This window comes from Gambusia affinis, linkage group LG02 (assembly GCF_019740435.1).
Source record: "Gambusia affinis linkage group LG02, SWU_Gaff_1.0, whole genome shotgun sequence".
Classification (NCBI taxonomy): Eukaryota; Metazoa; Chordata; class Actinopteri; order Cyprinodontiformes; family Poeciliidae; genus Gambusia; species Gambusia affinis.
In genome coordinates this window covers 1,021,230-1,048,320 of record NC_057869.1, presented here as the reverse complement: position 1 = coordinate 1,048,320, position 27,091 = coordinate 1,021,230, and the positions used below count along the sequence as shown (strand labels likewise).

Genomic DNA, 27,091 nt, shown 5'->3' with positions numbered 1-27,091 from the left:
TCAGTTGAATTGGACTTCATAGTGACCAGTCAGAACGGCAGCAGTTAGACTGACTGACGGACGGCTGATCCGCTCCTCTCTGCTGACGCTCTCTGTTCCTCCTCAGCCGTACGACAGCCTCCCCACCTCCCAGACCTGCTTCTTCCAGCTGCGCCTGCCGCCGTACTCCAGCCAGGCCGTCATGGCCGAGCGGCTGCGCTACGCCATCAACAACTGCCGCTCCATCGACATGGACAACTACATGCTCTCCCGCAACGTGGACAACGCCGAGGGCTCCGACACGGACTACTGATGCTTCCACCCGGCCGCAAACTCTTTTACATCCGTTTTATTTCTCTAATATCGGCACAACCTTCATTTCTCTCTGTGGTTTATTAGTTTTTATCATGGAAATCCACAGGAAGTGTGTTAATTCCGGTTTCCTCCCACAGAGCTATTTGGAAACGTGTACAGAATATCTGGGTAAAGATTGTACATTGTGTAAAATGCTTCATTAGGAAAATGTTTTGCATTGTATCCATATTTATTGTTTTCATTGGCGGCAGCGAGTTTCCCAAAGCAAACAAAATAAAAAAAATATATAAAAATGCTGCAGAACTGATCTGTTGAAATATGCAACCTCTATGGCAAGCAAACATTAAAGCCACTAAAGGATCAACTCTACTTGTTCTCTAGAACAGAAAGTACTCCTGGTTCAGTTGATCTGTTTTTTGTGTCTCTGCTGTTTTCTTAAACTAAAAGACAGAAACTTAAAGTTTCATAAAATGGAGCCGTTAGTGGCTTTATCTAGGAGAGAAACAAAGAATTTCAAAGGCTTCAGGATGAAAGAGAGACAGGAAGTTAATCACAGCAAAACATAACAGACCAGGCGTTGCAAGTAATGGAAAATTGGAGAGTAGAAGTACCCAGAGGTAGCTATGTGGAGGTAGAGATAACCAGTGTTCTTCACCTCACATTAGAGGTCATAATGTTATGCGTGATTCGTGTATATTCAAACCTAATGACGTCAGATCTTTAAAACTGCCCTGCAGAGCTTTGGCCTCTAGAGGGCGCCCTCTGTTTACAGCTATGGACTGCAGTAAGCCTGTGGCGCCGGCAGGGGGCGGCAACGAGACAGACCCTCTGAAACCGGACGTGAGCCGTCCTTTTGTTGTGCTGCGGTGTGAGTGTTAGCTGTGAACATGTCCGGCGTGTCTTCAGCCCAGAATCTCAGAGAGTTCATCAGCGAGCGGCTGACTGCCGCCGCGGAGGAAATCTTCTCGGTCTTCCAGAGAACCATCGCCCAGTACGAGGAAGAGCTGGACCGCCAGCGCAGACTGCTGGACGGCGGCTGGAGACCGGACAGCGGCTTCCAGAGAGCAGGTCAGGAGGTCCGGTTCGGCTTCACTGCTTTATCCGACACCAACAGAACCACCCACCGTGGACTGGATGGGTGACAGGCAGGCAAACTACTGAATAAATAAACATCAGAGCTTTAAAAAAGACAACACAGATATATATACACAGTTTTAATCTGTTCAGGTTATTCAACCATCAGATTAGAGCAAGGTGTTTTTCTAGAGTTTCAGAAACTTACTAGAAATGTGGACTGTAGACGCTGACATTAGCGTTAGCTGCTATTTGTTTAGCATTTAAAAGCCACTTTAGCCCTAAAAAGCTTGGCTTGTAACACAACTTGAACACACATGAACCACTCGTCTTTTCCATCGTTCAGATTGTTCTGACAAGCAGAAATGAACCCTCGGTGAGTCCAGAAGAGCAGCTGCGATGTTGTTAGCAAATGTGCACCAGATTAATAGACGTATCAGGAACACGCAAATACAAAGGTTCCGGTTTGGGACGTTTCGATATTAAAAAAATAAATCTGAAATGTTGAACGTTTTTAATGCATTCAAATTCACATAATTAATTAAAATGAATGCGTTAAAGACCCAGTCCTGCTGTTTATATGTTTCTAAAACTGACTGACATCACGAGTGTTATACTTGTTTTCTTATACCATCAGTTTCTATTAATGGATTTTCATAATGAGACAAAAACATTTTTAATTAATATAGCACTTGATAAGTTTTATTTCTCCACAGGCCCAGTTATTTTTGCAGGTCTGAACAGATTTCATTCAGCAGCAGGAATAAAAATGGTTAAATGGATTTTAAGGATCTAAACATCCCATAATATCTCTGTCCGTAAGTTCAGGCTGGAAGCTGAAACTCCACCGCAGCAAATCCATCATTTGCTACAAATAAGGACGGGTGGAGCCAGCTTCTCTTTCCTCAGACTGAATGTTTTCTTGTCTTTTCCAGATTTCCCTCGGTGTTGTGTCAGGACGAAGCAGATTCCTGCTGAGCTGCAGCTCCAGAACCAGCAGGACTCCAGTTTGGACCATCCACAGATCAAAGAGGAACAGGAGGATGTGTGGAGCACTCCGGAGGACGGACAGGTGGTCCTGAAGCAGGAGACCGACGTCCTGATGGTGGCGCCGTCGCTCCAGGAAGGAAACTTCAGCGAACCAGAATCAGAACGGATCCAACAGGAGAGACCGGATCGGGATAGAGGCTGGACCGACGAATCTGGGCTGGACAGAGACACGGAGATGAAGGACAGCCGGGACAGGATGCTGATGGACAACTGTCCCCTGTTGAAAAGTAAGAGAGACCGAAGAGACGGAAAAACCTCAGAGAACTCAGGAAGCACGACTCGCTTCAGAATCCACACAGGTGAGAACCTGAATCAATTATCTCCAATTACTGATCAAATACTGCATAATATAAAGCTTTAAATTCATGAAATGTGTCAAAACTGATATTTCCCACAATAGTGAACTCATCAACCAACTGCCTGCACTTTGATACAGATTTTTTAGTTGAATAAAAGCCAGAGAAATGTTGAGGAAAGCTGGGATCATTTTCAAATTCCAAAATTTCTTGTTGGATTCAAAACTGGAACTTTTCATTTTTGATGTTTATTTCAGAGTTATCGCCACCTGCTGGTCAAATGAAGGTGGTTCAGTGTTTTTTTTTTTCCCATTTTGATGAATCTGAGGAGGATTTCTGGCCTAATTTGGAGACATTTGTACATCAAATGAACAATATTAACATGACAAAAACCTTGGAGAGTTGAAAACTATTAGATAAATAAATGAAGCAAACAGTTTATCAGTTTGATCCAAAGCTGCTGAAACTGAAAATGTTTTCAATCCAGATCTAAAGGAACCAGCAGTTCGGTTCTGTATTGGCTTCGCCCTGTAGATAGTTTCCATCATGCAAGACGGGCGTCATTATGTTACATTATTAAGGATGCCAGTTTCACGAGGACACCTCTCCACCTTGATACTTTGTGTGTAGCTTTGACACACCGGCCTCATGAATAGTCACTACTCTAGTTGTTTCATGACAGTTTGCACTCATTTAAGTGAAAACAAGATGGAAACGCTTCTATAGCATCTGATCAAAATATTGGGCACAAACACTCTAGTTTGATGTTTGAACCTGGTGTGGTTGCAGCTTTTGCTTCAAATTCAATGATATTTTGCATTAGGAGCAAAGTGCAATGTTGAAGGAGATGACTCATTTGAGGACATAAAAATGTCAACAGTGGTGGTCACCGCTAACAAAAACATTAGTCCTGCTAATGCTAAAGCACTAACACTAAAGCGCTAACATTAAAGCACTAACACTAAAGCGCTAACATTAAAGCACTAACACTAAAGCGCTAACATTAAAGCACCAACACTAAAGCACTAACACTAAAGCACTAACCACAAACATTAGATTTGTTCATTCTAAAGACCTTTATCAACACAGTATTCACTGAAGGCTAATGCTAACGCGTCAGTCATGTTGATACCAACCACATGTCAATAACACGTTACATCATTGTATATCATCCTTAACAGGGTCAACTCTGTCATTACACACCATCTGCTTTAAATGAAAACATTTGTGTAGCTAAATGTTTTCAAATTTAGCAAAAACGATGAAGCGCTAAACTGAAAATTAGCTTCGCTATTAATAGATTAGCCTAAGGATGCTCACCACTCATAAACATTTATTGTAAGTTGCATTTGCTCACACATTTTGGTTTGATAGGTCTGGAAATATTTCAAACTGTTCAAAATCATAAATAGTTCTTGCAGGTGGTATGTTTGTCTAACCAACTAATCATTTAACAAATTATATCATTTATTAGCCACTTTTCTGTGGTATAAATTTTGATTTGAATTTGGGGTTGATCTTATCATTTCAGAGAAACTTGCATTGTCAAAAACAGAACAACTGCTAATGGCCATGGTAGACAACTCCGAGGTTGAAGATTTATCAGATGGAGAAGACAACAATCCAGCTGTTGATGAAAATGTTCTTGATATTGACCTCTTACCTGTCGAACTGTCTGATGATTCCGAAGATGATAATTTTCCAGAAGAGGATTCAGATGATGATTCACTGCCTGATGCAGAAGAAGATGATCACTGTGGCAGTGAAGATGGTGACGGTGAGAACAGGAGTGAACTACGACAACTGCAAGCAAGCAAACGCAGACATAAGAAAGAGCAAGAACCCAAACGCAGCAGAGAACTTGCTGGACATGGAGATCGCTGGAAGTTTGCTCCTTTCACCCCAAACTTAATGCAGTTTCAGGGTGAAGATGACGACCTGAAAGCCGTGCGATCCGATTGGCAGCCACAGGAATACGTGGAGCAGTATATAGACGCTGATCTGATGAGACTTCTCTCCGACTGCACAAACGCCACATCACTGGCCAAGACAGGAAGATCTCTCAATACTTCTGTTGAGGAGATCTATCACTTTTTTGGGGCAGCTATTTTGATGTCTTGTGTTCATTATCCAAAAACACGGATGGTCTGGTCAAATGCCTTGGGAATCCCTGCCATCAGTGATGTAATGTCACGTGATCGGTTCTTCAAACTGAGCACCAATCTCAAAGTTGTTGTTGATGATAATGTTCCAAGACATGAGAGACAAATCGACAAGTTGTGGAGGGTTAGACCTTTCCTGAACCGCATACTTGAAGGCTGCCGCCTGCAGGCTCGACCAGAGTGTGTCTCAATAAAAGAGCGGATGATTCCGTTCAAAGCCTGCCCATTCCAACAGCATTTGCCGCTAAAGGACAACCCAGTTGGCATAAAGAACTTTGTTCTGGCATCGGGAGATGGAATCGTCCTGGACTTTGAAGTCTACCAAGGTGCAGAAATGCTGAGCTCACAAGTTGAGGACTCGGCAGGTTTGGGATTAGGAACTTTGGTGATCAAACGTTTGTCTGAAACTTTGCCTTCTGGTACTAAACTGTATTGTGATCGATTCTTCATGAGCGTGCCAGCTGTGGATCACATGCTGAGGAAGCAAGTGTACCTGACTGGCACAGTGATGAAGAACCGGGTCCCCAAAGCAATGAGGAAGCTGCCGAGTGACCAAACCCTTAAACAGCAAGGAGGAGGTGCTTCAGCAACAGTTACAAGGACAGACGGGGAGCTTTGTGTTGTCAAGTGGTATGACGATAAGCCAGTTGTCCTGCTCTCTGCTGCTCATGGAGAAGAACCTAAAGACACCTGCCAGCAATGGTCAAAGGAGGACAGAAAATATGTGACTGTTATCCGGCCAAGCGTTGTACGAGAGTACAATACCAATATGGGCGGAGTTGACCTGTCGGACAGGATGAGGAGCCGCTACAGAATGAGCGTCCGCACTAAGAAGTGGACGACCCGTATGCTGATGCACTTCACCGATCTGGCTCTTCTTAACAGCTGGCTGTTGTACCGCCAAGACATCCAGGAAAACAGGAACCCATCAAAGGCTAACATGAAGTTTCTGGAGTTTCGCATGGTGGCGGCTCAGGTATTTCTCACCAAGCACGGCATCCTCGAGGCTCACGTTTCACATGCTGAGGGACAGAACGCACATCTTCCACAGTCCAGGAAAAGAACGCGGTTCACCCCTGTCCCACACGTCTCTGTTCGGACTTGTTCCGCTTCTCATCTCCCAGAGGTGATAGACCTGAAGAATTCGATGCGCTGCAGAGGCCGGGGCTGCTCCGGGAAATCCAGGGTGCGGTGCATTAAATGCAAAGTCTTTCTTTGCTTACAGAGTGAACGCAACTGCTTTGCAGCGTTTCACATGAGTCTGTAGGCCAGTTCAGGAAGACCACACTGCTTGTTGCAGAAGTTTTGGCACTTTTGTTGTTTAGGGCCTGATGAGGCACATCTGACTGCACTTTTGAAAGTTTCCCAAAGGCCAGGATGACTGTTGTGGATATGCAGACGGCTTTTGGCAAAAGGTTTCTGCTACTTCAATCGTTGGGTAGCCATTCTAGTTTCCTAAAAAACACCCTTTGTTTTATGCTGTAATGTTTGAAATAAACTTGTCTTATAATTTTTTTAGATAATCATGTCTTTATTGGGTCTGTAGGGGAGGCAGACCTAGAGGGGTCATACAGGGCTGTAGCCCTCCTGGGCAGCAATAATTGGGTGGAGGGCAATAAATGTTGTTGTGGTTAGGACAAGAGAAAGATCTGTTGGCAACTTCATGACTTGCTATACTTTGCAGCTTTTCAGACTTTTGCTAACTAAATATTTAGTTCTAAATGAAATATTTAAAAAAGTGAAATACAAAGCTGACATTTTTAAACGAATGAACAAAATGAAGCTTTTTTGTCTCACAACAGGTCAGATGACTGAATTTTTTGCTGATCATGTTTAACTGTGTAACTTTGCAAACGCCACTTCAGAACTACGTTGATGCTCTGCACTGCTGCCCCCTGCTGGTTCAGGAGAAGTGAAGTCAATGACTTGATGCTCCGCTGTGCTTCATTAGAAACTTTTACAATTCATTAAATAATAAAATGAATTTAATGCACGGTGTGATAACCAGGATCAGCTGGAACTGATAAATTAGAATATTTTTTCCATAAAGTGCTTTGAAACAGCATGTTGTGAATTGGTGTTAAAGAAATAAACTATTCTAATAAATTGAAGTGAATGAAAGTCAAATTCCTGATATAGTCAATCTGCAGCTGCAGTCCAACACTGTCACTCCTCTGACTCAAACACTAGGAAAAAACAAGCCAGTTAGCATGGCTAAACATGGAGGAAGATCATTTTGGAGATGCTGATTTATGATTAAACCATATCTGGAGGTCAAAAGACTGTTTTAATAATGAAGGACAGAAACCTAAAAACCTGCTGCAAAAACAGCTTCTTATCTGCAGAACTTTATGCTCACAAACGATGACCGAAAAAAGTCAATCATTTGAATTTTTCTCTTACGCAACCCACTTCCTCCATAATTATTATTATTATTATTATTATTATTATTATTATTATAGTCACAGTTCTGATTACAGACGCTCTCAGTGAGTGCCAGCTGGAGACATCCTCGAAGGAACTAATGGCAACTTACTGCATCTGTTGGCATTAGATAAGCTGTCGATTGTTCTTCATCCTTTAAACATTCAGAGGTTTTCGGCCTCTTAGCTGTGATAACACATGTTCTCTAAGTTTGCATATGAAGGGGGCGCAACATGTACATTGTCATCATTATACACGTTTCTGTAACTACATTGCATCTGTCAGCTGTAAACCTTAATAGCGTAAAAATATGTGCGTAGCAGCAGAATTATCCTTGAACTGAACGTTTTGTTTCTCCTCCAGACTTTCCAAAGCATTTTCTCCGGAAGGAGGCAAATATTTCCGTTGGCCAGGCGGGGAACTCCAGTCTGGACCAGGAGCAACTTGAAGATCCTGAGATTAAAGAGGAGCAGGAAGACGTCTGCGTTCGTGATGAAGATGAACTGGTGGTGAAGCAGGAGGTGGATAGCTTCCTAGTGACATCTGATTATGAGGAAACTGACCACAGTGAGTCAGAACCAAACCAGAACGCCTCCCATGCAGCTGAGAGGCAGAAACAGGAAGGAAACTGGGACAAAGACTCGGGATCCAGCCAGAATCGGACAAGTCAAAGTAACGCAGCGGACGGTCTCCCTCCATTCGATAGTGTCTGTAATTCTGACTCCGGTAATAAATCTACAAAATGTTCTGTCTGTGGGAAAACCTTCAGCAGCAACTTCAAAATGCGGAAACATTACAGAATCCACACGGGAGAGAAACCGTATTCCTGTAAGATCTGCAGGAAAGCTTTCCGGGAGAGCAAATACCTGTCGGTCCACATGAGAACTCACACTGGGGAGAAGCCATATTCATGTGAAACCTGTGGGAAAAGCTTCAGTCAGAACAGCCATTTGAGTTCCCACAAGAGAACCCACACAGGGGAGAAGCCGCACCCCTGCAGCACCTGTGGGAGGAGGTTTGCTGAAGCATCGGCGCTCAGAAACCACATGCTCACACACACCGGAGAAAAACCTTTTTCCTGCCATATTTGTGGGAAAATCCTACGGTACAGCAGCAGCTTGTCAGCTCACATGAAGATCCACACGGGAGAGAAGCCTTTTGTATGCAAGACCTGCGGGAAATGCTTCAGCCATAACAGCAGCCTGATTTCCCACGTGAGGATCCACACTGGAGAGAAGTCGTACCAGTGCACGACATGCGGCCGCTGCTTCAGCCACAGCACCACGCTGCTGCGCCACACCCGCAGCCACACCGGGGAGCGCCCGTACTCCTGCGCCACCTGTGGGAAGTGTTTCAACAGCAGCAGCCACCTGAGCGTCCACATGACCACCCACACCCGGGAGAAGCTGTACTCCTGCACTATGTGCAGCAAGCGCTTCAGCCATGGCAGCAACCTGGTGCGCCACATGCGGACGCACACCGGCGAGCGGCCCTACTCCTGCCAGGCCTGCAGCAAGCGCTTCAAAAGCAGCACTCACCTGTCGCGACACATGAAGACTCACAGGAAGGGTTGCAGTCCGGAGGTGGAGATAGTCCTGGAGGACGGCGGCGCTCCGGCCGCTCAGAGCTAGCGCTGCACATTCCGACTCAAGACGTTCATTCTGCCACAGCCAATCAGAAAGCTTTAGGGCCACAACTCTGATTGTTTAACTTCAGTACTTTTGGTTGTTTAGTGTGAGCCGGTAATTTCTGACAACGAAACAGGAAAAAAAGAAAAGACTTTCAAGGCCATCAAAAATCCTGAAGTTTTTAAGGGAAAACAAGTAAAAATGTTTTTAAAACTTCATGTTGTCCTGTTTCTGAAAGCGTTTTGATTTACTGCTAAAAAAAGTTTAATTTCTGAGATGAAGCTGAAATTCAATTTTTAAAAATTCCAAAAATAAAAAGCATTTTTTAAATTTAAATATTTAATTAACTTAATTTGCACATTTTTATTTTTAGCTTTTTTTCTCTAGTTTGTTTTTCAAATTTTAATAAAATTAAAGTATTTTAGTTTTTGGATATTTTATTTTTTTTAAGCTCTAACTTGTTCTGTTTTTTATGCCTCATTGTGTTGCCTTCAGGGATCGTAGGAACTTTCTACTCTATTTAGACTGTTTATGTGTTACAGACAGATCTTCACTGAACAATCAGAAGATAAAATAAATTTTATGGATCCCAGAATTGGGAAATTATTGGATGGCCGCACCGTGAATCACAGGGAACAGACGTTATGCTCAACATGAAATATAAATAAAATATACATTTCAGTATACTGAAGTAGAAAAATATGATATAAAAATGTTTACACATCCTGATTCCTGATTGGTTGCTTCCATAAACATCCACTGTCCATCTGATGGAAGGTGAAGCACACACTGACTTCGGACAGGAAGTTTGTTTTGTTGTTTTTGTTCTTTTATTTTGAAGACCAGTAACCTCTGAGGACAACTTCCTGAAGGAAATGACGTCACCTGGAGGAAATTTCCTGCTGAGACTCAGTTTGTTTAGTAGGTTATCTAACCTGTATCAGTTTGTGTTTTGTGTATATAAAACAGCAGCTTGTATATCTTTATTCATAAATACTTTGTTATAATCTGTTGTTGTCCGTTTCTATTTCCGGCTGTTGGGTCGGACGTGTTCATGTAAAGTTCTTCCTGAACTGCTGGTTCTGATGAGACCAGATGAAAATCTGATAAAAATAAAATAATAAAAAAATCAAACTAAACTCTGGAATCTGCTGAAGTTTTTTGCCTGTTTTCCACCAAATGATTTTCTTCCTGACCGCCAGTTTTCATCATCAATAAATATCTGATTTTTTTATGATTATATGACCCTCAATGGAACCGATGCAAATAAATAAAATAAAAACTGCTTATCTAAACAGTGTTGGTTTTTCTCTGAAATATCAAAACGTTGGAACAAACTTCTGAATGGTTGTCGCCGGTTCTCCTGGGTTTCTAAAGTTACACAGTTAAAAATTAATATCAGTTTTCACCATCTGGTTCATTCATCTATAAATATCAATTTCAAAGTAAATATTTGGCTTTAAACTAAATGAATAGTTAGCTAAGTAAATATTTACCTCTGAGCTCAATATTTAGTTTGTTAACTAAACAGTTTGAAGATTCAAACTAATTAGTTAAATTATTTTCAAACTGATTTAAATGTTTAGTTACCAGGCTAAACAATCTGTGACATGAAGCTTCCTGTCTGCATGTTGGTTCTCATGATTAAATATTCATAAACTATGTTAACTCTGTGTTTTCTGGACAGGTTGATGGTAAATTTAATTTAACATAGGTTGGGAATTGGTCATTTCTAAGGCACTTGAATATATTGTTTTGTGTGATCAGTTTGAGTCACACAATATAAAAAAAGTGCAAAAAAGAGTTTAGATGTAAAAAACTGAATTTTCAATGGTAAGAAATCCACATATGAGCCCTTGTGCTAATCTAGATTTTAAAGACTTTTTAAGCTACATAACATAATTTTAAAGGTTAAATTTGGATCCAAAGTCACACCTGCAAAGACAAATGAATCCTCATTTTATTTTCTTCGCATTTAGATGAATTTTTGAATGAGTTATTTTCCACCTATTTGGGAAAAATAACAAAACGTCTTTCCTGCATTTAATGTGAGACTAGAAGTCTGCATAATATCAGCAAACGTCTTCAGTGAGTGACGGAGGTGTCCAGACTTCCAGCACCATTGGAAAATTACACAGTGAACAGCTGACATCAATAGTTTTGGATATTTAGTTTGACAGAAGAGAAAAATAATTACTCTGACTGAGCTGTAAGACTTGGAGTTTCCGCTAGAGGCGCTGCAGCAGGCCTGAACTGGGCACCGGAAGTTGACCCAGAGCTAACGCAAGGCGCTACCTGCTAGTTAGCTGTGAACATGTCCGGCGTGTCTTCAGCCCAGAATCTCAGAGAGTTCATCAGCGAGCGGCTGACTGCCGCCGCGGAGGAAATCTTCTCGGTCTTCCAGAGAACCATCGCCCAGTACGAGGAAGAGCTGGACCGCCAGCGCAGACTGCTGGACGGCGGCTGGAGACCGGAGGTTCGGCTGGACCGGACAGGTGAGGACGAACCTGTTGCTTAGACCCGTTTTAAGATGATCCAGAGCAGAACCAGAACCAGGTGGGGTTCGGACAGGTCCTGCTTGTTCATATGAATCTGAGAGATAAAACCAGAGATGAGAAGAAAGTAACAGTAATTCTGTTCATACTGCTGAAAAAGTAAAAAAGTATTCAGTAAAAAGAAAAGTTATATTATGATGTTATGAAGTTATAAGTAACTGAGCGGACTATCAGATTTAATCTGGATAAATTAGGTTATTTCCTCATGGTGTCCCTAAGGAGGGACCAGAGGGGGCTGCGGCCCATTGGTCATTTTTTATTTATTTATTTGTTCATTTACAGTATAAAATGAACGTGTTGACATAAACAAAGGTTTTGAATGAAGGAATAGTTTGAAGAAAAAAAGTATCTTATAATCATCTACTACTTCTCTCAAAAGCCAGTTTACTAGATAGAAGGACAAGCAGAATAACATCATATTTGTGGTGATACATAAAATATCAAAATGAAAAGTAGGTTATGTATGACTTGTCTTAAAATAAATAGAACTAGCAGATAAAGCCATAGGCGTAGGAACTGGGGGGCGCAGGGGGAGCCCCCCCCGTCCCCCCCCCCAAATGATGAACTCGTTCCTAAAACCATAATCAGTCTAATTTTCTGCTTCTGAGTGGACCTGCATAATTAAAATTCTGCTCATTCTCTAAACGTCGCCTGTGAAACATTTTACTCAGTTTCTAAAAATTCAAAACGTTTTGAATTGTTTTTGTAACTTAGATGAAGTTCAGGTCAAACATGAACAGAATTTTTCTCTCTGTCAACATCTGACAAAATAACTTTTTATTTTATTTCTGTTGTTTTGCTTTTCCAGGTAAAATTAAATATTTTCATTTTCTTTGTTTTATTTCTCCCTGCAGAATTTCCTGTTCAGTTCCTGAGGAAAGAGGAAGAGGAAGTCCAGCAGCTCTGGAAGTCCAGTTCTGACCGGGAGGAACCAGAACCTTCCCGGGTCAAAGAGGAAGATGATGCTCTCTGCTTCGTCCGTGATGAAGACCCACCGGTTCTGAAGCCGGATGCTGATATCGCCATGGTAACATCTGCTGATAGCGAGCCAGAACCCAGCAGGGACCGGAGCGTGTCCGAGTCGGAGACCCGATACCCGGCGGGAAGCTGGAGCGATGACTCGGACTCGGCCAGAGATCGGACCGGGTTCTGGGGCAGCAGGCAGGAAGGTCAGGAACCAGACGCTCTGACTCCAAACAGCGGCCTGCTCGGCGCTGCTGCCGCTGGGGTCAGAGGTCAGGACGGAAGCTGGATCAAGAAGGAGCTGGAGCCAAAGAGGAGACGGGTCAGGAAGAGGAGCAGCGGTTCCGGCCTGGTTCCGGGTGGACTGGGGCTGCGGCCCGTTTCCTGCGATGTCTGTGGTAAAGCCTTCAGGTGCAACTCGGAGATGCGAGTCCACTTGCGCGTTCACACGGGTGAGAAACCGTTCTCCTGCGACGTCTGCCAGAGGGCGTTCAGCTTCAAGGTCAACCTGTCTGTCCACATGCGGACGCACACGGGAGAGAAACCGTACGCCTGTCAGTTCTGCGAGAAACGCTTCTCGGATCATTCATCGCTCCGGAAGCACACCAACGTTCACACAGGAGAGAGGCCGTACTCCTGCGCCGTCTGCGGAAAGCGCTTCAGCCGCAGCAGCCACATGTGGCGGCACGTCAGGGTCCATGCGGCAGAGGCTCCGCCCACCTGAGAGACGCCCGCAGGTGCAGCCCTGACCCAGTCAGTAGGTCCGGTCCGGGTCCAGAACTTTGATTTGTTTTTATCATGTTTCTGACCGAACGAATCGTTCTGGTTCTGTTGGATCTTATCTTATTTTTTGCCAAAAGTGATTTTTTTTTGGTAAATAAAATGATTTATGTCATTGTTTTAGTAGGGTGATGATATTAAATTTGATGTTATGACCTCTTACATAGTATTTGAGTTGCCTTTTTAATAAAATAATTTTTTAAGTCTTATTTTAGTAATTTCTTGGACAAATGTTTTCTAATTGAATAAAAATAAGTGGAAGCAGAATTCCCAAAAATGTATGTTCAACTAAAAGTAGAAGTACTTCAACATATTTTTACTCAAGTAAAAGTATTTAGTAAAAAGTCAACTCAAGAATAACTGATCAATATTAAATAAACCATTTAATATGGAAAAATTGTGTAATGAGATGGATGAAAATATAAAGTTAAGTGGAAATTTTGGTATTTTAAGAGAGAAAATGACAATAATTCTAAGTAACTAAAAATAAAATCAGTTTCTTTCATTATAAAACTAACAAAAACTGTCTGTCTGGTTAAAAATGTTTATTTTTTATTAAAAAGATAGAAACCAGATATTTTATTCAAATAAGAGTATAGATACTTTATAATGAAATTACTCAAGTAAAAGTAAAAAGTAAATTTTTTCTAAAAATGTACTGAAGTAAATGTAATTTACTGTTGCTTGTGTAGACTTTTCTTCCCAGTGATTATTATTGGCCATAAAATTAATACGCTATTTAATTTTGTGCCGCCTGTTTTGGTGATATTCTCATTTATTGATGACATTCTGCGTTGGAGGTGATAAAGATGTACGTCCTGCATCCCGCCGGTAGAGGGCGGTGTTGGCAGCTCCGCCCTCATGTGACACCCAGGCGGATGTAAACAGCAGCCCGCTGCTTCGTGCTGCGGTGTGAGTGTTAGCTGTGAACATGTCCGGCGTGTCTTCAGCCCAGAATCTCAGAGAGTTCATCAGCGAGCGGCTGACTGCCGCCGCGGAGGAAATCTTCTCGGTCTTCCAGAGAACCATCGCCCAGTACGAGGAAGAGCTGGACCGCCAGCGCAGACTGCTGGACGGCGGCTGGAGACCGGACAGCGGCTTCCAGAGAGCAGGTCAGGAGGTCCGCAGAGCTGGTTCCGACCCGGTCCAAGATGGTCATATCTGAGCTTCATGGTCCGTCTGTTAGGCTAACGGGAGGTTGTTCCTCTGCGTCAGAACAGCAGGCCTGAATCCGGCCTCCATCTTTACTCTGACCGCAGATCACGGGGTCACCAGCTGATCCACAACACCAGCTCCCCTCACTCGGTGCCCAGGTGACCCAGTGGACAGCTGCTGGCAGAACATCCCGGCGGTACTGAGACAATCAGAACCGCCTTATGGCTTTAAATAAAATATGGCTTAAAAATAACATTTACTATTTTTTTTATACCAGATCAGATTTTATTCCATTTTTTTTATAAAAACTATAAATTAGATAACAAACAATATTTTTAAAAATTGGCTTTTATTTCAATCAATGGAGTATCAGGGACAGGTTTTGAGAATATATGTTTTATTAAAGGATATAGTCATAATATCAACAGAATAAAGACAGTTTTACCTGAAAACGTCCTAAAATTAATTAGAAGTGGCTTTGAAATGAGCAGCTCACTGTTATTATAATGCTTTATTCTTGTTTTATTACAAATGTATTCTGATAATATTAATGCTTTATTTTGGTATTATTATGACTATTCTGATAATAGTGCTTTATTTACATATTACTACAATTCTATTCTTGTGATATTAGGACTTTATTCGTGCAATAAAAAATAAATTAATCTTAATCTGGCCGTAATATTCCTCTGTGAAGCAATAAAATCACAATAAAATGAAAACAGTTTTGTCTAATTTGATAATAATAATAAATCTTTTTTTATTGAAAGTGTCTGCATGTGAAACTCTCCAGTCTCGTTTCCTTCCAATGATCCGGATCAATAATCCTGATAAGCAAACACCAGCAGGTCTGATCATATTTCTGGAGAATCAATCAGCTCATCGATATCGGCTCAGATTCAGCTGGTCGTGTTTACGGAGCCATTTATTAGATCACTTTGATTTTAGGGATAAAAATCTGCTTCTTAAAAATGAAACAATTTTATACCTAAATATTACAAAATCAAATCAAAGTTAAACAGAAGCAACAAAAGGTGTAAATTTACCAACTATTAACTGTAACTTATTTCATTGCATTATGTCAAAAGTTTACATACCTGTTAAAACTCCAGAGCTTTTAGACAAACCTAAAATTATTCAACCTGATATGAAATTTAATTCACTGGGAAAAATCAAAGGATTTTAATAAAAGGTGTTGAATAATTTGGGTTCCAGTTTCGCTGTGGACCAAAATGGAGTGTTGCCACGGTAATTATTAATGTTTTAAAAGCTTCCTTTCTTCCATCAGACCTGCTGCGACAGTACCTGCGCAAGAAGCCGGAGATTCCTGCCGCACCGCAGCTTTTGCACCAGCAGGGGGCGTCGGCGCTGACCCGACAGCAGCCAGAACCTCTGGAGTTTAAAGGACACGAGAGAGCAGAGAGTTTCCTCCTCAGAGCTGAGCGGAGGAGCCTGGAGGAGCCGCTGGTTCTGAAGCAGGAGGCGACTTACACAGACGGACGCCGCAGGGCTCCAGAACCGAAACACAAGTTTTCTCTGGAAGGAAGAGAGCAGACCAGAACCAGGAACCCGACCGGCAGCAGAGAGGGCGGCTCCACCTCAGAGAACCGAGACCAAACCCAGAAATCAGAACTGACCTTCCAGCAGAATGCAGAAACAGGTGAGAATCTGAGAAGGTTCACCTGCAGCTGAGGAGGATGACCAGTAGGGGGAGCCGGTGGCTTCAAAAAGCTCAGTGAGGTTCAGCAGATCAGACGGTCCGGATCTCCGCCACTTCCTGCAGCAAGAACAGCCAACCTGCAGGTTTTCTACAGGTGAACTGTAGGTGGAGCTCAAACATTCTGCTCACGTCAGCAAACTGCTTAAAGGGCCGGTAGCACATAAAATCATCGTTTTTCATCTTTAAATCATGTTAGAAAGTTTTTCCCTCGTTAAAAACATTCCTGCAGTGTTGCTTTGATTCTTTCATGTGTGATAAATCCTTTAATCTCCATGGCAACCAGTCAGGTGGATGGACCTTCGAGAAGCAGCTCCTCCCCCACTGAGCTCCTTCAGACTAGCCAGCAACAATTAGCAAACGCCTGGTGGAACTGTTGAGCTCATTATAGGAGCTGCTGCTCAGAGCAGCGCTGGTTAATAGAGGAGCCAGACATTTAATCAGTTTCTTTGTTTTCCTCCCTGCAGATGCTCCACAGCGTTGTGTCTCCCTGGAGGCGGAGCCTCCTGCAGACCGGAAGGAGCAGCAGGAAGCAGAACCTCCACAGATTAAAGAGGAGCAGGACGAGCAGCTGATGCTGAAGGAGGAGATCGACTCCTTCACCGTGACGTCGGCTTATGAGGAAAGCGACGAAAGTGAAGCTGAAGGAAAAGCCAAGCAGAACGTTTTCCTCGGCTTCCAGGAGGGAAGCTGGGAGCGAGAGTCTGGATCAGCAAGCAGCCCCCACCCGATGCCACGTCCTAAACACATGAGTTACAGTTACAACCTGAGCGCTGAGAGTCCGAGCAACGCCGGGACCAGCGACGGACCCTCAGGATGTCAGCTCTGTGGGAAAAACTTTGGCAGCGACACAGAATTAAAGGAACATTTTAAAATCCATGTGGTGGAGAAGCCATTTTCCTGCAATGTGTGTGGAAAAGCTTTCAAATACAACATCAAGCTGCTGATCCACATGAGGACGCACACTGGGGAGAAACCATTTTCCTGCGAAATCTGCGGCAAAGGTTTCAGCCAGAAGGTCAATCTGAACGTCCACATGAGGACGCACACGGGTGAGAAGCCGTATCTCTGCAAGACCTGCGGAAAGAGGTTCTCTGACCAGTCTGGCTTTAAACGCCACATGACCATCCACACGGGCGAGAGGCCCTACATCTGCAAAACCTGCAACAAAGCCTTCAGGTACAGCGTCCACCTCATGGTCCACATGCGAACGCACACGGACGAGCGACCGTACTTCTGTAAAACCTGTGGCAGAACCTTCTCCGACCCGTCCACACTCCGAAAGCACACCATGACCCACACAGGCGAGAGATCCTACTCCTGCCAGACCTGCGGGAAGAGCTTCAGCGACAACAGCAACCTGCTGCGGCACATGAGGACGCACACGGGTGAGAAGCCGTATTCCTGCGAGATCTGCGGCAAAAGCTTCAGTCAGAGCAGCAACTTGATGCAGCACATCCGCACCCACACGGGCGAGCGACCGTACCCCTGCGGCATCTGCGACAAGAGCTACAGCCACAGCTGCACGCTGCTCAAACACATGAGGAGCCATTCGGGCGAGAAGCCGTACTCCTGCCAGCTCTGCGGCAGATGTTTCAGTCACAAATGTACGCTGCTGAAGCACATGAAGATCCACACAGACGGCGGCGCTGTGCTGTCCTGAAAGCCCTGAAAGCATCACGTCAGGAGGCAAGCTGGTCGGTTAGTCCGCTCACATCTTTTAAATGCTCCTATTCTAGTTTTTCTTCATTTGTTCATAATTTTCTCTTTTCATAACTGAACTTTATCATCTCTGGGAGAAAAACTGAAGTGATTTGTTGATTTGCTGTGAAGCTGCAAATGAAGCAAAACATCTTCAAAAGATGAAAAACCGACGACACAAATGCTGGTTCTCCTCACCGCCAGCACCAACATCACACATACGCAGAAAAATATTAATAACATTTGTATACTGCAAATTTTACAATGCTTTTTGAGGTCTGCTGATTCCGAAGGACATTCAGTGATTCACCACTGATGGTTACAGACTGACAGGGGTAAGGATGCCCACCAGGCCCAAAACAGACAGAGCGGGATCTGAACCAGCAACCCAGCAGTTACAGGTTGAACGTCTGTCAGCAGCAGAGTGTCAGGAACAGAACCAACATTTATGTATGAGAATAAATTCACAAAATTACCACAACAAAGTCGTGAAAATACAAAAATAAAGTCATAGTAATATGAGAATAAAGTTGTAATTTACCAAATTAAAGTTGTAATAATACGAGAATTTTGTGAATTTCTTCTTGTGATTAAAAATAACTTTCTTTTAGTTTGACCTGAAGAATGTTGTTCCTGTTTTATCTTCATTCTGACATTTTTTTTTCCAGTTGTCAACAGCAGTGGTCCCCAACCGTTTCACTACAACGGACCGGTCAACCCTTTGGAAATTTTCTGCAGACCGGGGCAGGGGGACGTTTCTTAGGACGGCACCGATGATCCCGTTATATTTTTCAAAATAAAAGCTCCTCCAGACTCAATACATACAATGGACATATTGAATTATTTCTTGTGCAGCCTGGTGGTTGAAGGACCACTGGTCTACAGTACCATCATCATCATCACCTTCATCACCATCATCATCATCATCAGCTGTATCATCATCATCATCACCTTCATCACCATCATTATCACCATCATCACCATCATCATCATCATCATCATCAGCTGTATCATCATCATCATCACCTTCATCACCATCATCATCATCATCATCATCAGCTGTATCATCATCATCATCATCACCTTCATCACCATCATCATCATCATCATCAGCTGTATCATCATCATCATCACCTTCATCACCATCATCATCACCATCATCACCATCATCATCATCATCAGCTGTATCATCATCATCATCACCTTCATCATCACCATCATCTTCATCACCATCATCATCATCACCTTCATCACCATCATCACCATCATCATCACCATCATCATCATCATCACCTTCATCATCACCTTCATCATCACCTTCACCATCATCATCATCACCATCATCATCATCATCATCATCACCTTCATCATTATCATCACCATCATCATCACCTTCATCATCACCATCATCATCATCATCATCACCTTCATCATCACCATCATCATCATCATCATCACCTTCATCATCATCATCATCATCACCTTCATCATCACCTTCATCATCACCATCATCATCATCACCTTCATTATCATCACCTTCATTATCATCACCTTCATCATCATCATCATCATCTTCCCTGTAATGTATTCGTCTCAGCTGTTTGCTGCTCCACATTTACAGACATTTTCTTAAAAGTGATGTAATAAGCTAAAGAAAACCAAATATGTTTTAGTGGGGTGTTTTTAAAGAGTAGATGTTAATATAATACACCTGGGCGGTGGGGAGAAACCCCACAGCTGCAGCTCAGTTCATCTGAACAGGTTGGACCAAGAAAACTGTTTTATTGCTGGAAGTCCGATTCACTGTGAGCAGAGATGAAGAGTTTTAACTTCCTGGTGTGAACTGAATGAATCCCAGCCTGGGTTCGTTTCCACGTCCTCACCGTTCGATCAGGAGTTCGGCTTTCGGATGGAATCCTGAGGAAGAAGTGATTGTAACTGAGACCAAACAGTTTCCTGTCTCTGCAGATCAGGGGTGTCCAAAGTGTGGCCTGGGGGCCAAATGTGGCCCTTCTGCGGCCCCCAACTGCAGTTCAAAAATGATTACTCATTTTAGATAGAGTAATAAATTTCCAGAATAAAACTCAGAAATGTTGAAAATAATCTCAGAAATTTTCTACAATAAACTTGGAAATTCTTGAGTTTCAAATGTAGAAAATCTTTGACTTTTGAAACTTTTTTGACATTTTTTCTAGAAAATTTCTGAGATTAATTTCAATTTCAGAGATTTTGGTGGAAATTAACTTTTCTTATTATTTTATTATTTTGTCTACGATGGCCCTGATATCCTAATATAACATTCAGGTTTTGAAACTACAATAAATATCTATTTAGAAAAAAGATCTGTTTTTTATTTGCCTGATTTATTTTTTATTTTTTTGGGTTTTTTTATTGACCACATGACAAAACTTTTGGGCACCCTGCTTAGATCATCGGTGTTTGTTTTCCGTCTCCTGTGATCCTGAACGTAACCATAACGACGCCAACAGGAACTCAGATAAACCCAAACGGGGGTTCATCTGAACTCTGACCTCTGGAGTTCAGCCTGCATGTCTGGAATCTCCTGTGAAAGTAGAAATAGGTGAATCAGTAATGCTGCCGTTCAAAGTCTGGGAGGTTTTCCTTCAGCTGTTTGTGTGAATTCGTTTGTCTCTGGTCAAACTGAACCAGACAAATCCACCCAGACCAGCAGCAGGACTGGGCATGTGAAGGATCTCAAGTGTTTTGGCTGTTTTGCAGTTTTCTGGAAGTTTCTTTCAGATTTGTGGTGGACAGAAGCTGAAAGCTGCTTCTCCACGTTGGGTTTGTATTTATGAGAGGAGGCCAAGTTCAGCAGGCCGACCTTTAAGACAAACATGGATGAATGCACAGCTGGTTTATCTTTCTGCTGAATTCTTGTATTTAGTTCTTTTATTTTGTTTTTATTTTTCTGTACAGTGCTTTGGTCCTCTGCAGTTGTTGCAATGTTCTTTATAAATGAAGCTGGATTGTGTTGGGTTGTTGGTTATTATTTGTTGGGATGTATTTGTGAACAAAAATTAAACTATACAGCTATGAAAACTGAGATTTTTTTTTTGCACTAATACAAAGTAAACTTCCCAATTAAATGTAAAATAAACTATTTTAATCTTGTTATCTATGCAGAAACTGTTAAATTTAAGGACCTTCTCATTCTGAATTAATAAGCAAATTCTAGCTCTACGCAGGTTTTTAACGTACTTATGCCTTGGAAAACCTCACGGTACGTTACAGCATTTATTTAATTAGGGCTTCAAGTTTCTTCTGAATGTGGACGAAACTTGAAAAAGAAAGGAGGTATTTTGTTTCATGAACTTCGCGGCGTTTTCAGCCGGAATATTTCAGAGCAGCAGTTGGCTGCTCCACCAGGAGGGGGCGGTGATGTAACCGAACAATTCAAACTGTTGAAGAAGAAGCCAGCGGCGCCATTGTTGTGCTGCGGTGTGAGTGTTAGCTGTGAACATGTCCGGCGTGTCTTCAGCCCAGAATCTCAGAGAGTTCATCAGCGAGCGGCTGACTGCCGCCGCGGAGGAAATCTTCTCGGTCTTCCAGAGAACCATCGCCCAGTACGAGGAAGAGCTGGACCGCCAGCGCAGACTGCTGGACGGCGGCTGGAGACCGGAGGTTCGGCTGGACCGGACAGGTGAGGGGTTCTGGATAAGTCTTGTGTCCTGTCGCGGGAGCGCGCATCGCTCTAAACTCGCATATTGATGAGAAAACGGACCGAAGAGGAAACTTTTAAAGATATTCGTAACATTATCATGTTTATTAACCATGTAAGGCCTAAAATTGTGGGTTTTATTTCGCAGATGAATTGAAATAAAAAGTGTTACTCCCCTGGTTACATCGATGAGCGTCACCTGTAATGAGGAAGTAACTCTGTAAACAGTTTGAGACGAGCTGGAGATGAAATCGCTGCTTTATGAGATCTGGAGGAAATTAAACATGGAACAGATTCTTTAAAAGTTTTTACAGCGATGTCTGATAAAGATATTCTATTTGCACATTTTCTCTCGCATTTGGAATACTCAGTTAAAATAAACTCAGATCTTATTAGAAATGATCAGAAAGCTCAGGGTTTTGGGGAAGGACTGTAATTTCTTCACTCCTATCATCACAAGGTCTAAAGTACGACACCAGGATCAGCCAGGCTAAGAGAGCATTAAAGGCTACATGTAGGTTTCACCCTCAGTGTCTACATTAACCTTAAAGATAATGATTGTCCATTTCCCTGCAGACCTTTCTCAGTATTTCCTCCAGAAACAAGAGGAGATTCCTGCTGAGCTGCAGACCAGAAACCAGAAGATGGATCCAAATGTGGCCCAAACGGAACCAGAAGGTTCGGAGGCGAAAGAGAACCAGGAAGCACCAGAAACGTTCCAACTTAAAGAAGAACAAAATGAACCAGGAGCTCCACAAGTTAAAGAGGAGCATGAAGAGCTCTGCGCCAATCTGGAGGAAGAGAACCTGGTTCTGATGCCGATGGTGGGCTCCTCTCATGAAGAAGGTTTGAACACTGAGTCAGAACCGGACCAGAACCAGCTTCAGCCTGACAGCCAACCAGACAGACAAGATCAGAATGAAAACTGGACTAACGACTCTGGATCATCTGGAAATGCAGAACTGAAGCTGAAAAATGATCAGAGCACAGCTGATGAGACGTTGTCTCTGAAATGTGACGTTTGTGGAAAATTATTCTCCAGAGCTTCTAAATTACGTTCTCATTCCAGAGTCCACTCTGGAGAGGAACCGTATTCCTGTAAAGTCTGCAAGAGAACCTTCCGATACAAGTATAACATGCTGAGCCACATGAGGACGCACACGGACGAGAAACCATATTCCTGCAAAACCTGCGGCCGAAATTTCCGCTTTCGAAGCAGCTTCATGGTCCACATGAGGACCCACACAGGGGAGAGGCCATACTTCTGCCAGACCTGCGGAAAAATGTTTCCCGAACTGCAATCACTCAAGAAGCACACGATGATCCACACCGGCGAGAAACCGCATTCCTGTAGAACCTGTGAGAAAGGCTTCAGCAGCCGCAGCCACCTGGTGCGCCACATGCAGGTTCACTCTGCAGACCGGCCGTACCAATGTCAGACCTGCGGGAAAGGCTACGGCTGCAGCAGCAATTTCCGCAGGCACATGATGAGCCACACGGGTGAGAGACCGTTCGTCTGCACCACGTGCGGCGTGCGCTTCATGCGCAGCAGCAACCTGAAACGGCACATGAGGAACCACTCCGAAGACAGACCGCACTTCTGCAAAACCTGCGGTAAGACGTTCTCCCTGCGGTCGGCGCTGTCCAAGCACATGCTGATCCACACGAGCGCCAGGCCTCACGCGTGCAACACGTGTGGAAAACGATTCATAAAAACGTCTCATCTGAGGCGCCACTTGAAGACTCACGTGGCTCCAAAGCATCTTTCTGAAGGAACCAATCAGTGACCAGCTCCTGCTGCGGCTGCCGACCCGATTCACCTCATCAGCTCTACATGCTGGACTTCAACTAAAAGAGTTTCAGAGACATTTTATTTCAAACGTCAGGATTTTCTGTGCCAACATAATGGATGGATGTTCTTACTAAAGAGACGCTTCATCGTTTTTCTACAGTTTGAAATGATAAAAAAGGGAAGTTACTGGTTTAAAACTTCTGGTGGAATCAGGATTTTTTTTTTTGCCAAATAAATAGGAAATTATTTTGTCCTCATCTCTTATATTTAGATTGAATATGAATTTTGTTTTATATGAATTGTAAATTCAACAAAAAATGTATTCTTATTGTCAAAACTTTGAACAGTTTAATACTTGAATTCATCCGTCATTTAGCTCAGGGAGAATGTGATAATACATAAAACATAGACATATTAATATGTCGAGATGGATGTTGATGTATAGATGGACAATAAAGTGAATCAGCATCACTGGGAATCTTGACTTATTTCTCACATTTTTGACTTTTTACCTTCAGGATGTTGGAGACGGATCAGGAATCTTTTTCCTGCTCTTGGAATAATCCTGCAAAAAATAAACATTAAAGCTTTTCCCATCTTATTTTATTATCCATGAATTATCATTTAACAGTAATAAATTTACATTGTAATTTGATTGTTTTTAGCAAATTCCTTTTATATTTCTTTTTCCCTCATTTTTAGTTATGCTATATTTATTCAACATCATTTTTAACTTACATGTTTTCATATCGTTTTATTTTTAAATGTACTGACTTTATCTTAATGCATTGATTTATTTTATAATATTTCCTCTTTTTCATTTGCAGATGTCTCGTTATAACTTGTTCTCATTTGTTGTGGAAGTTGGTGACTCGCTCTGTGCTGGGAAAGGAAGAGACCTGAATAAGAAAATACAACTGGGAAAAAAATGGAAAATGACGGAAGTGATGCTGTTAATACAGCTGAAAATGATAATTAACTCATGTTGCACTGTGTAATAAGTTGTGAAAATTCTTCATTGTAATTATTTGTACACAATATGTGACATCACGTACCTCATCGAGTTATTTGTCTATTTGAATGTTTATTTCTAATTTTGGCCGCAGGTTCAGTCAAATAACGGTGCAGAACCGAAAACCTCCGCAGTTCATTTCCAAGACAGCAGGGGGCGATGACCGCGTGCGTAAGACGCTGTGTGGTCACGTGACGTCAACAGCTAGCAGTTAGCCTCCACTGTAGCGGTGTGAGTGTTAGCTGTGAACATGTCCGGCGTGTCTTCAGCCCAGAATCTCAGAGAGTTCATCAGCGAGCGGCTGACTGCCGCCGCGGAGGAAATCTTCTCGGTCTTCCAGAGAACCATCGCCCAGTACGAGGAAGAGCTGGACCGCCAGCGCAGACTGCTGGACGGCGGCTGGAGACCGGACAGCGGCTTCCAGAGAGCAGGTCAGGAGGTCCGCGGGGGGCCTGCGGGCTGCAGGGTCCGGGCTCGGTTCTGACCCAGGGTGTGTCCAGGCAGAGCTTCGCTACCTGGATGTTCTGCCTTTAGTCCGGCTCTGATGTGCATTGAACCTGCAGAACCGAGAGATCAGAGTGAAGCTGTGGACCCGCTCCTTTTCAGTGAGCCGGTGGAGAAAACAACCCAACCTGGGAAAATCCCACGTGTTGGTTTAGAGCTCCGATTTAAATGTAAAAAACAAAACATGCAGTGCTCAACATAAATAACTACACCCCATTCGAAAAGTAAGATTCAAATCAAAATCTCAATAAATACAAGAGGATTTCCCTCTATTTTCGCAATTTTGACTTTAGAAACTAGTTTAAGTGATTTAGGCCCAACCCAGTAGTTTGTGACCTGTTATCTCCACCCTCTGATCTGACACAGCAGACAGGTTCTGTCTCCACGGGCTGACAAATGATGCGGGTCTTCACCGAGGAGGATACAGTGACCCGGTTCATTTTTTAGCTAAAATGATTCCGAAGAACAGATTTCTTTATAAATCCAGTAAAAAACAACAACCATAATAGATTATTACTGAATGAATGAAATAATAGATGAAGATGATGACTGATGGAAACTCTGCTGTTAGAAAACAACTTTGTGTCTCCATGGCGACCATTAACTCCTTTCTATAGGAATTAAATTAGACAATCCTCAGTCTGGATTACTTTGGAAAATATTGAAATTAGTTCGACTTCACTATTTTTAAAGATAACATTTTTGACTTTATTATATCCTTCGTCTTTGATTTAGGAAACAACTTAAGTTTTAGTTTGACCTAAAATAAAAACCTTTATTTATTGCACTTTTTAAACTTTATCTGGTTTTCATTAAACTGTCCATCCATCCATCATCCATCCATCCATCATCCATCCATCCATCCATCCATCATCCATCCATTCATCCATCCATCCATCATCCATCCATCCATCCATCATCCATCCATCATCCATCCATCCATCATCCATCATCCATCCATTCATCCATCCATCCATCATCCATCCATCATCCATCCATCCATCATCCATCCATCATCCATCCATCATCCATCCATCCATCATCCATCCATCCATCCATCCATCATCCATCCATCCATCATCCATCCATCATCCATCCATCATCCATCCATCCATCATCCATCCATCCATCCATCATCCATCCATCCATCCATCCATCATCCATCCATCCATCATCCATCCATCATCCATCCATCCATCATCCATCCATCCATCATCCATCCATCATCCATCCATCCATCATCCATCCATCCATCCATCCATCATCCATCCATCATCCATCCATCATCCATCCATCCATCCATCATCCATCCATCATCCATCCATCATCCATCCATCCATCATCCATCCATCATCCATCCATCCATCATCCATCCATCCATCATCCATCCATCCATCATCCATCCATTCATCCATCCATCATCCATCCATCATCCATCCATCCATCATCCATCCATCATCCATCCATCCATCATCCATCCATCCATCCATCCATCATCCATCCATCCATCATCCATCCATCATCCATCCATCATCCATCCATCATCCATCCATCATCCATCCATCATCCATCCATCCATCATCCATCCATCCATCATCCATCCATCATCCATCCATCCATCATCCATCCATCATCCATCCATCCATCATCCATCCATCCATCATCCATCCATCCATCATCCATCATCCATCCATCCATCCATCCATCATCCATCCATCCATCCATCATCCATCCATCATCCATCCATCATCCATCCATCATCCATCCATCATCCATCCATCATCCATCCATCCATCATCCATCCATCATCCATCCATCATCCATCCATCCATCCATCCATCCATCATCCATCCATCATCCATCCATCATCCATCCATCCATCATCCATCCATCCATCCATCCATCCATCCATCATCCATCCATCATCCATCCATCATCCATCCATCCATCATCCATCCATCCATCCATCATCCATCCATCATCCATCATCCATCCGTCATCCATCCATCATCCATCCATCCATCATCCATCCATCCATCATCCATCCATCCATCATCCATCCATCCATCCATCATCCATCCATCATCCATCATCCATCCATCCATCATCCATCCATCCATCATCCATCCATCCATCATCCATCCATCATCCATCATCCATCCATCCATCATCCATCCAACCATCCATCCATCCATCATCCATCCATCCATCCATCCATCATCCATCCATCATCCATCCATCATCCATCCATCCATCATCCATCCATCATCCATCCATCCATCATCCATCCATCCATCCATCATCC

General features: G+C 42.9%; 4 protein-coding genes across 13 annotated transcripts in view; all 4 read left to right on the top strand.

Annotated features, from left to right (window-relative positions):
• herc1 (HECT and RLD domain containing E3 ubiquitin protein ligase family member 1) overlaps positions 1–587 on the top strand; it is a 45,744-nt gene extending 45,157 nt beyond the window's left edge. For all 10 annotated transcript variants that reach the window (XM_044104014.1, XM_044104073.1, XM_044104023.1 and 7 more), the window contains exon 79: positions 107–587. In XM_044104014.1, the coding sequence (XP_043959949.1) occupies positions 107–292 (186 nt within the window). In that variant the 3' untranslated portion in view covers positions 293–587. The remainder of the gene's footprint in view (positions 1–106) is intronic.
• Positions 588–1,176: 589 nt separating this feature from the next.
• Positions 1,177–23,748, top strand: LOC122820270 (zinc finger protein 236-like). The gene is made up of 12 exons (XM_044097538.1): positions 1,177–1,362; positions 2,304–2,717; positions 7,664–8,926; positions 11,262–11,423; positions 12,338–13,134; positions 14,027–14,057; positions 14,144–14,338; positions 15,670–16,041; positions 16,566–17,749; positions 18,125–18,134; positions 21,266–21,460; positions 22,055–23,748. Exons 1-12 carry the CDS (start codon positions 1,182–1,184, stop codon positions 23,263–23,265), a joined length of 6,015 nt encoding a protein of 2,004 aa, XP_043953473.1. The 5' UTR covers positions 1,177–1,181; the 3' UTR covers positions 23,266–23,748.
• Positions 11,243–13,435, top strand: LOC122824228 (zinc finger protein with KRAB and SCAN domains 1-like). Its single transcript, XM_044104585.1, has 2 exons — positions 11,243–11,423; positions 12,338–13,435. The coding sequence occupies exons 1-2, from the start codon at positions 11,243–11,245 to the stop codon at positions 13,168–13,170; spliced, it is 1,014 nt and encodes a 337-aa protein (XP_043960520.1). The 3' UTR covers positions 13,171–13,435.
• A 784-nt stretch (positions 23,749–24,532) lies between the features above and the next one.
• LOC122820264 (zinc finger and SCAN domain-containing protein 21-like) overlaps positions 24,533–27,091 on the top strand; it is a 7,890-nt gene continuing 5,331 nt past the window's right edge. The window contains exon 1 of the mRNA XM_044097528.1: positions 24,533–24,713. Coding sequence (XP_043953463.1) covers positions 24,533–24,713 — 181 coding nt within the window. The remainder of the gene's footprint in view (positions 24,714–27,091) is intronic.

Coding starts and splice junctions, on each gene's coding strand:
- LOC122820270 (XM_044097538.1), top strand. CDS start 1,182: ATGTCCGGCGTGTCTTCAGCCCAGAATCTCAGAGAGTTCATCAGCGAG. Junction 13,135..14,026: donor GCAGCCACATGTGGCGGCAC/GTCAGGGTCCAT, acceptor TCTGCGTTGGAG/GTGATAAAGATGTACGTCCT. Junction 14,339..15,669: donor CAGCGGCTTCCAGAGAGCAG/GTCAGGAGGTCC, acceptor TTCTTCCATCAG/ACCTGCTGCGACAGTACCTG.
- LOC122824228 (XM_044104585.1), top strand. CDS start 11,243: ATGTCCGGCGTGTCTTCAGCCCAGAATCTCAGAGAGTTCATCAGCGAG. Junction 11,424..12,337: donor GGTTCGGCTGGACCGGACAG/GTGAGGACGAAC, acceptor TTCTCCCTGCAG/AATTTCCTGTTCAGTTCCTG.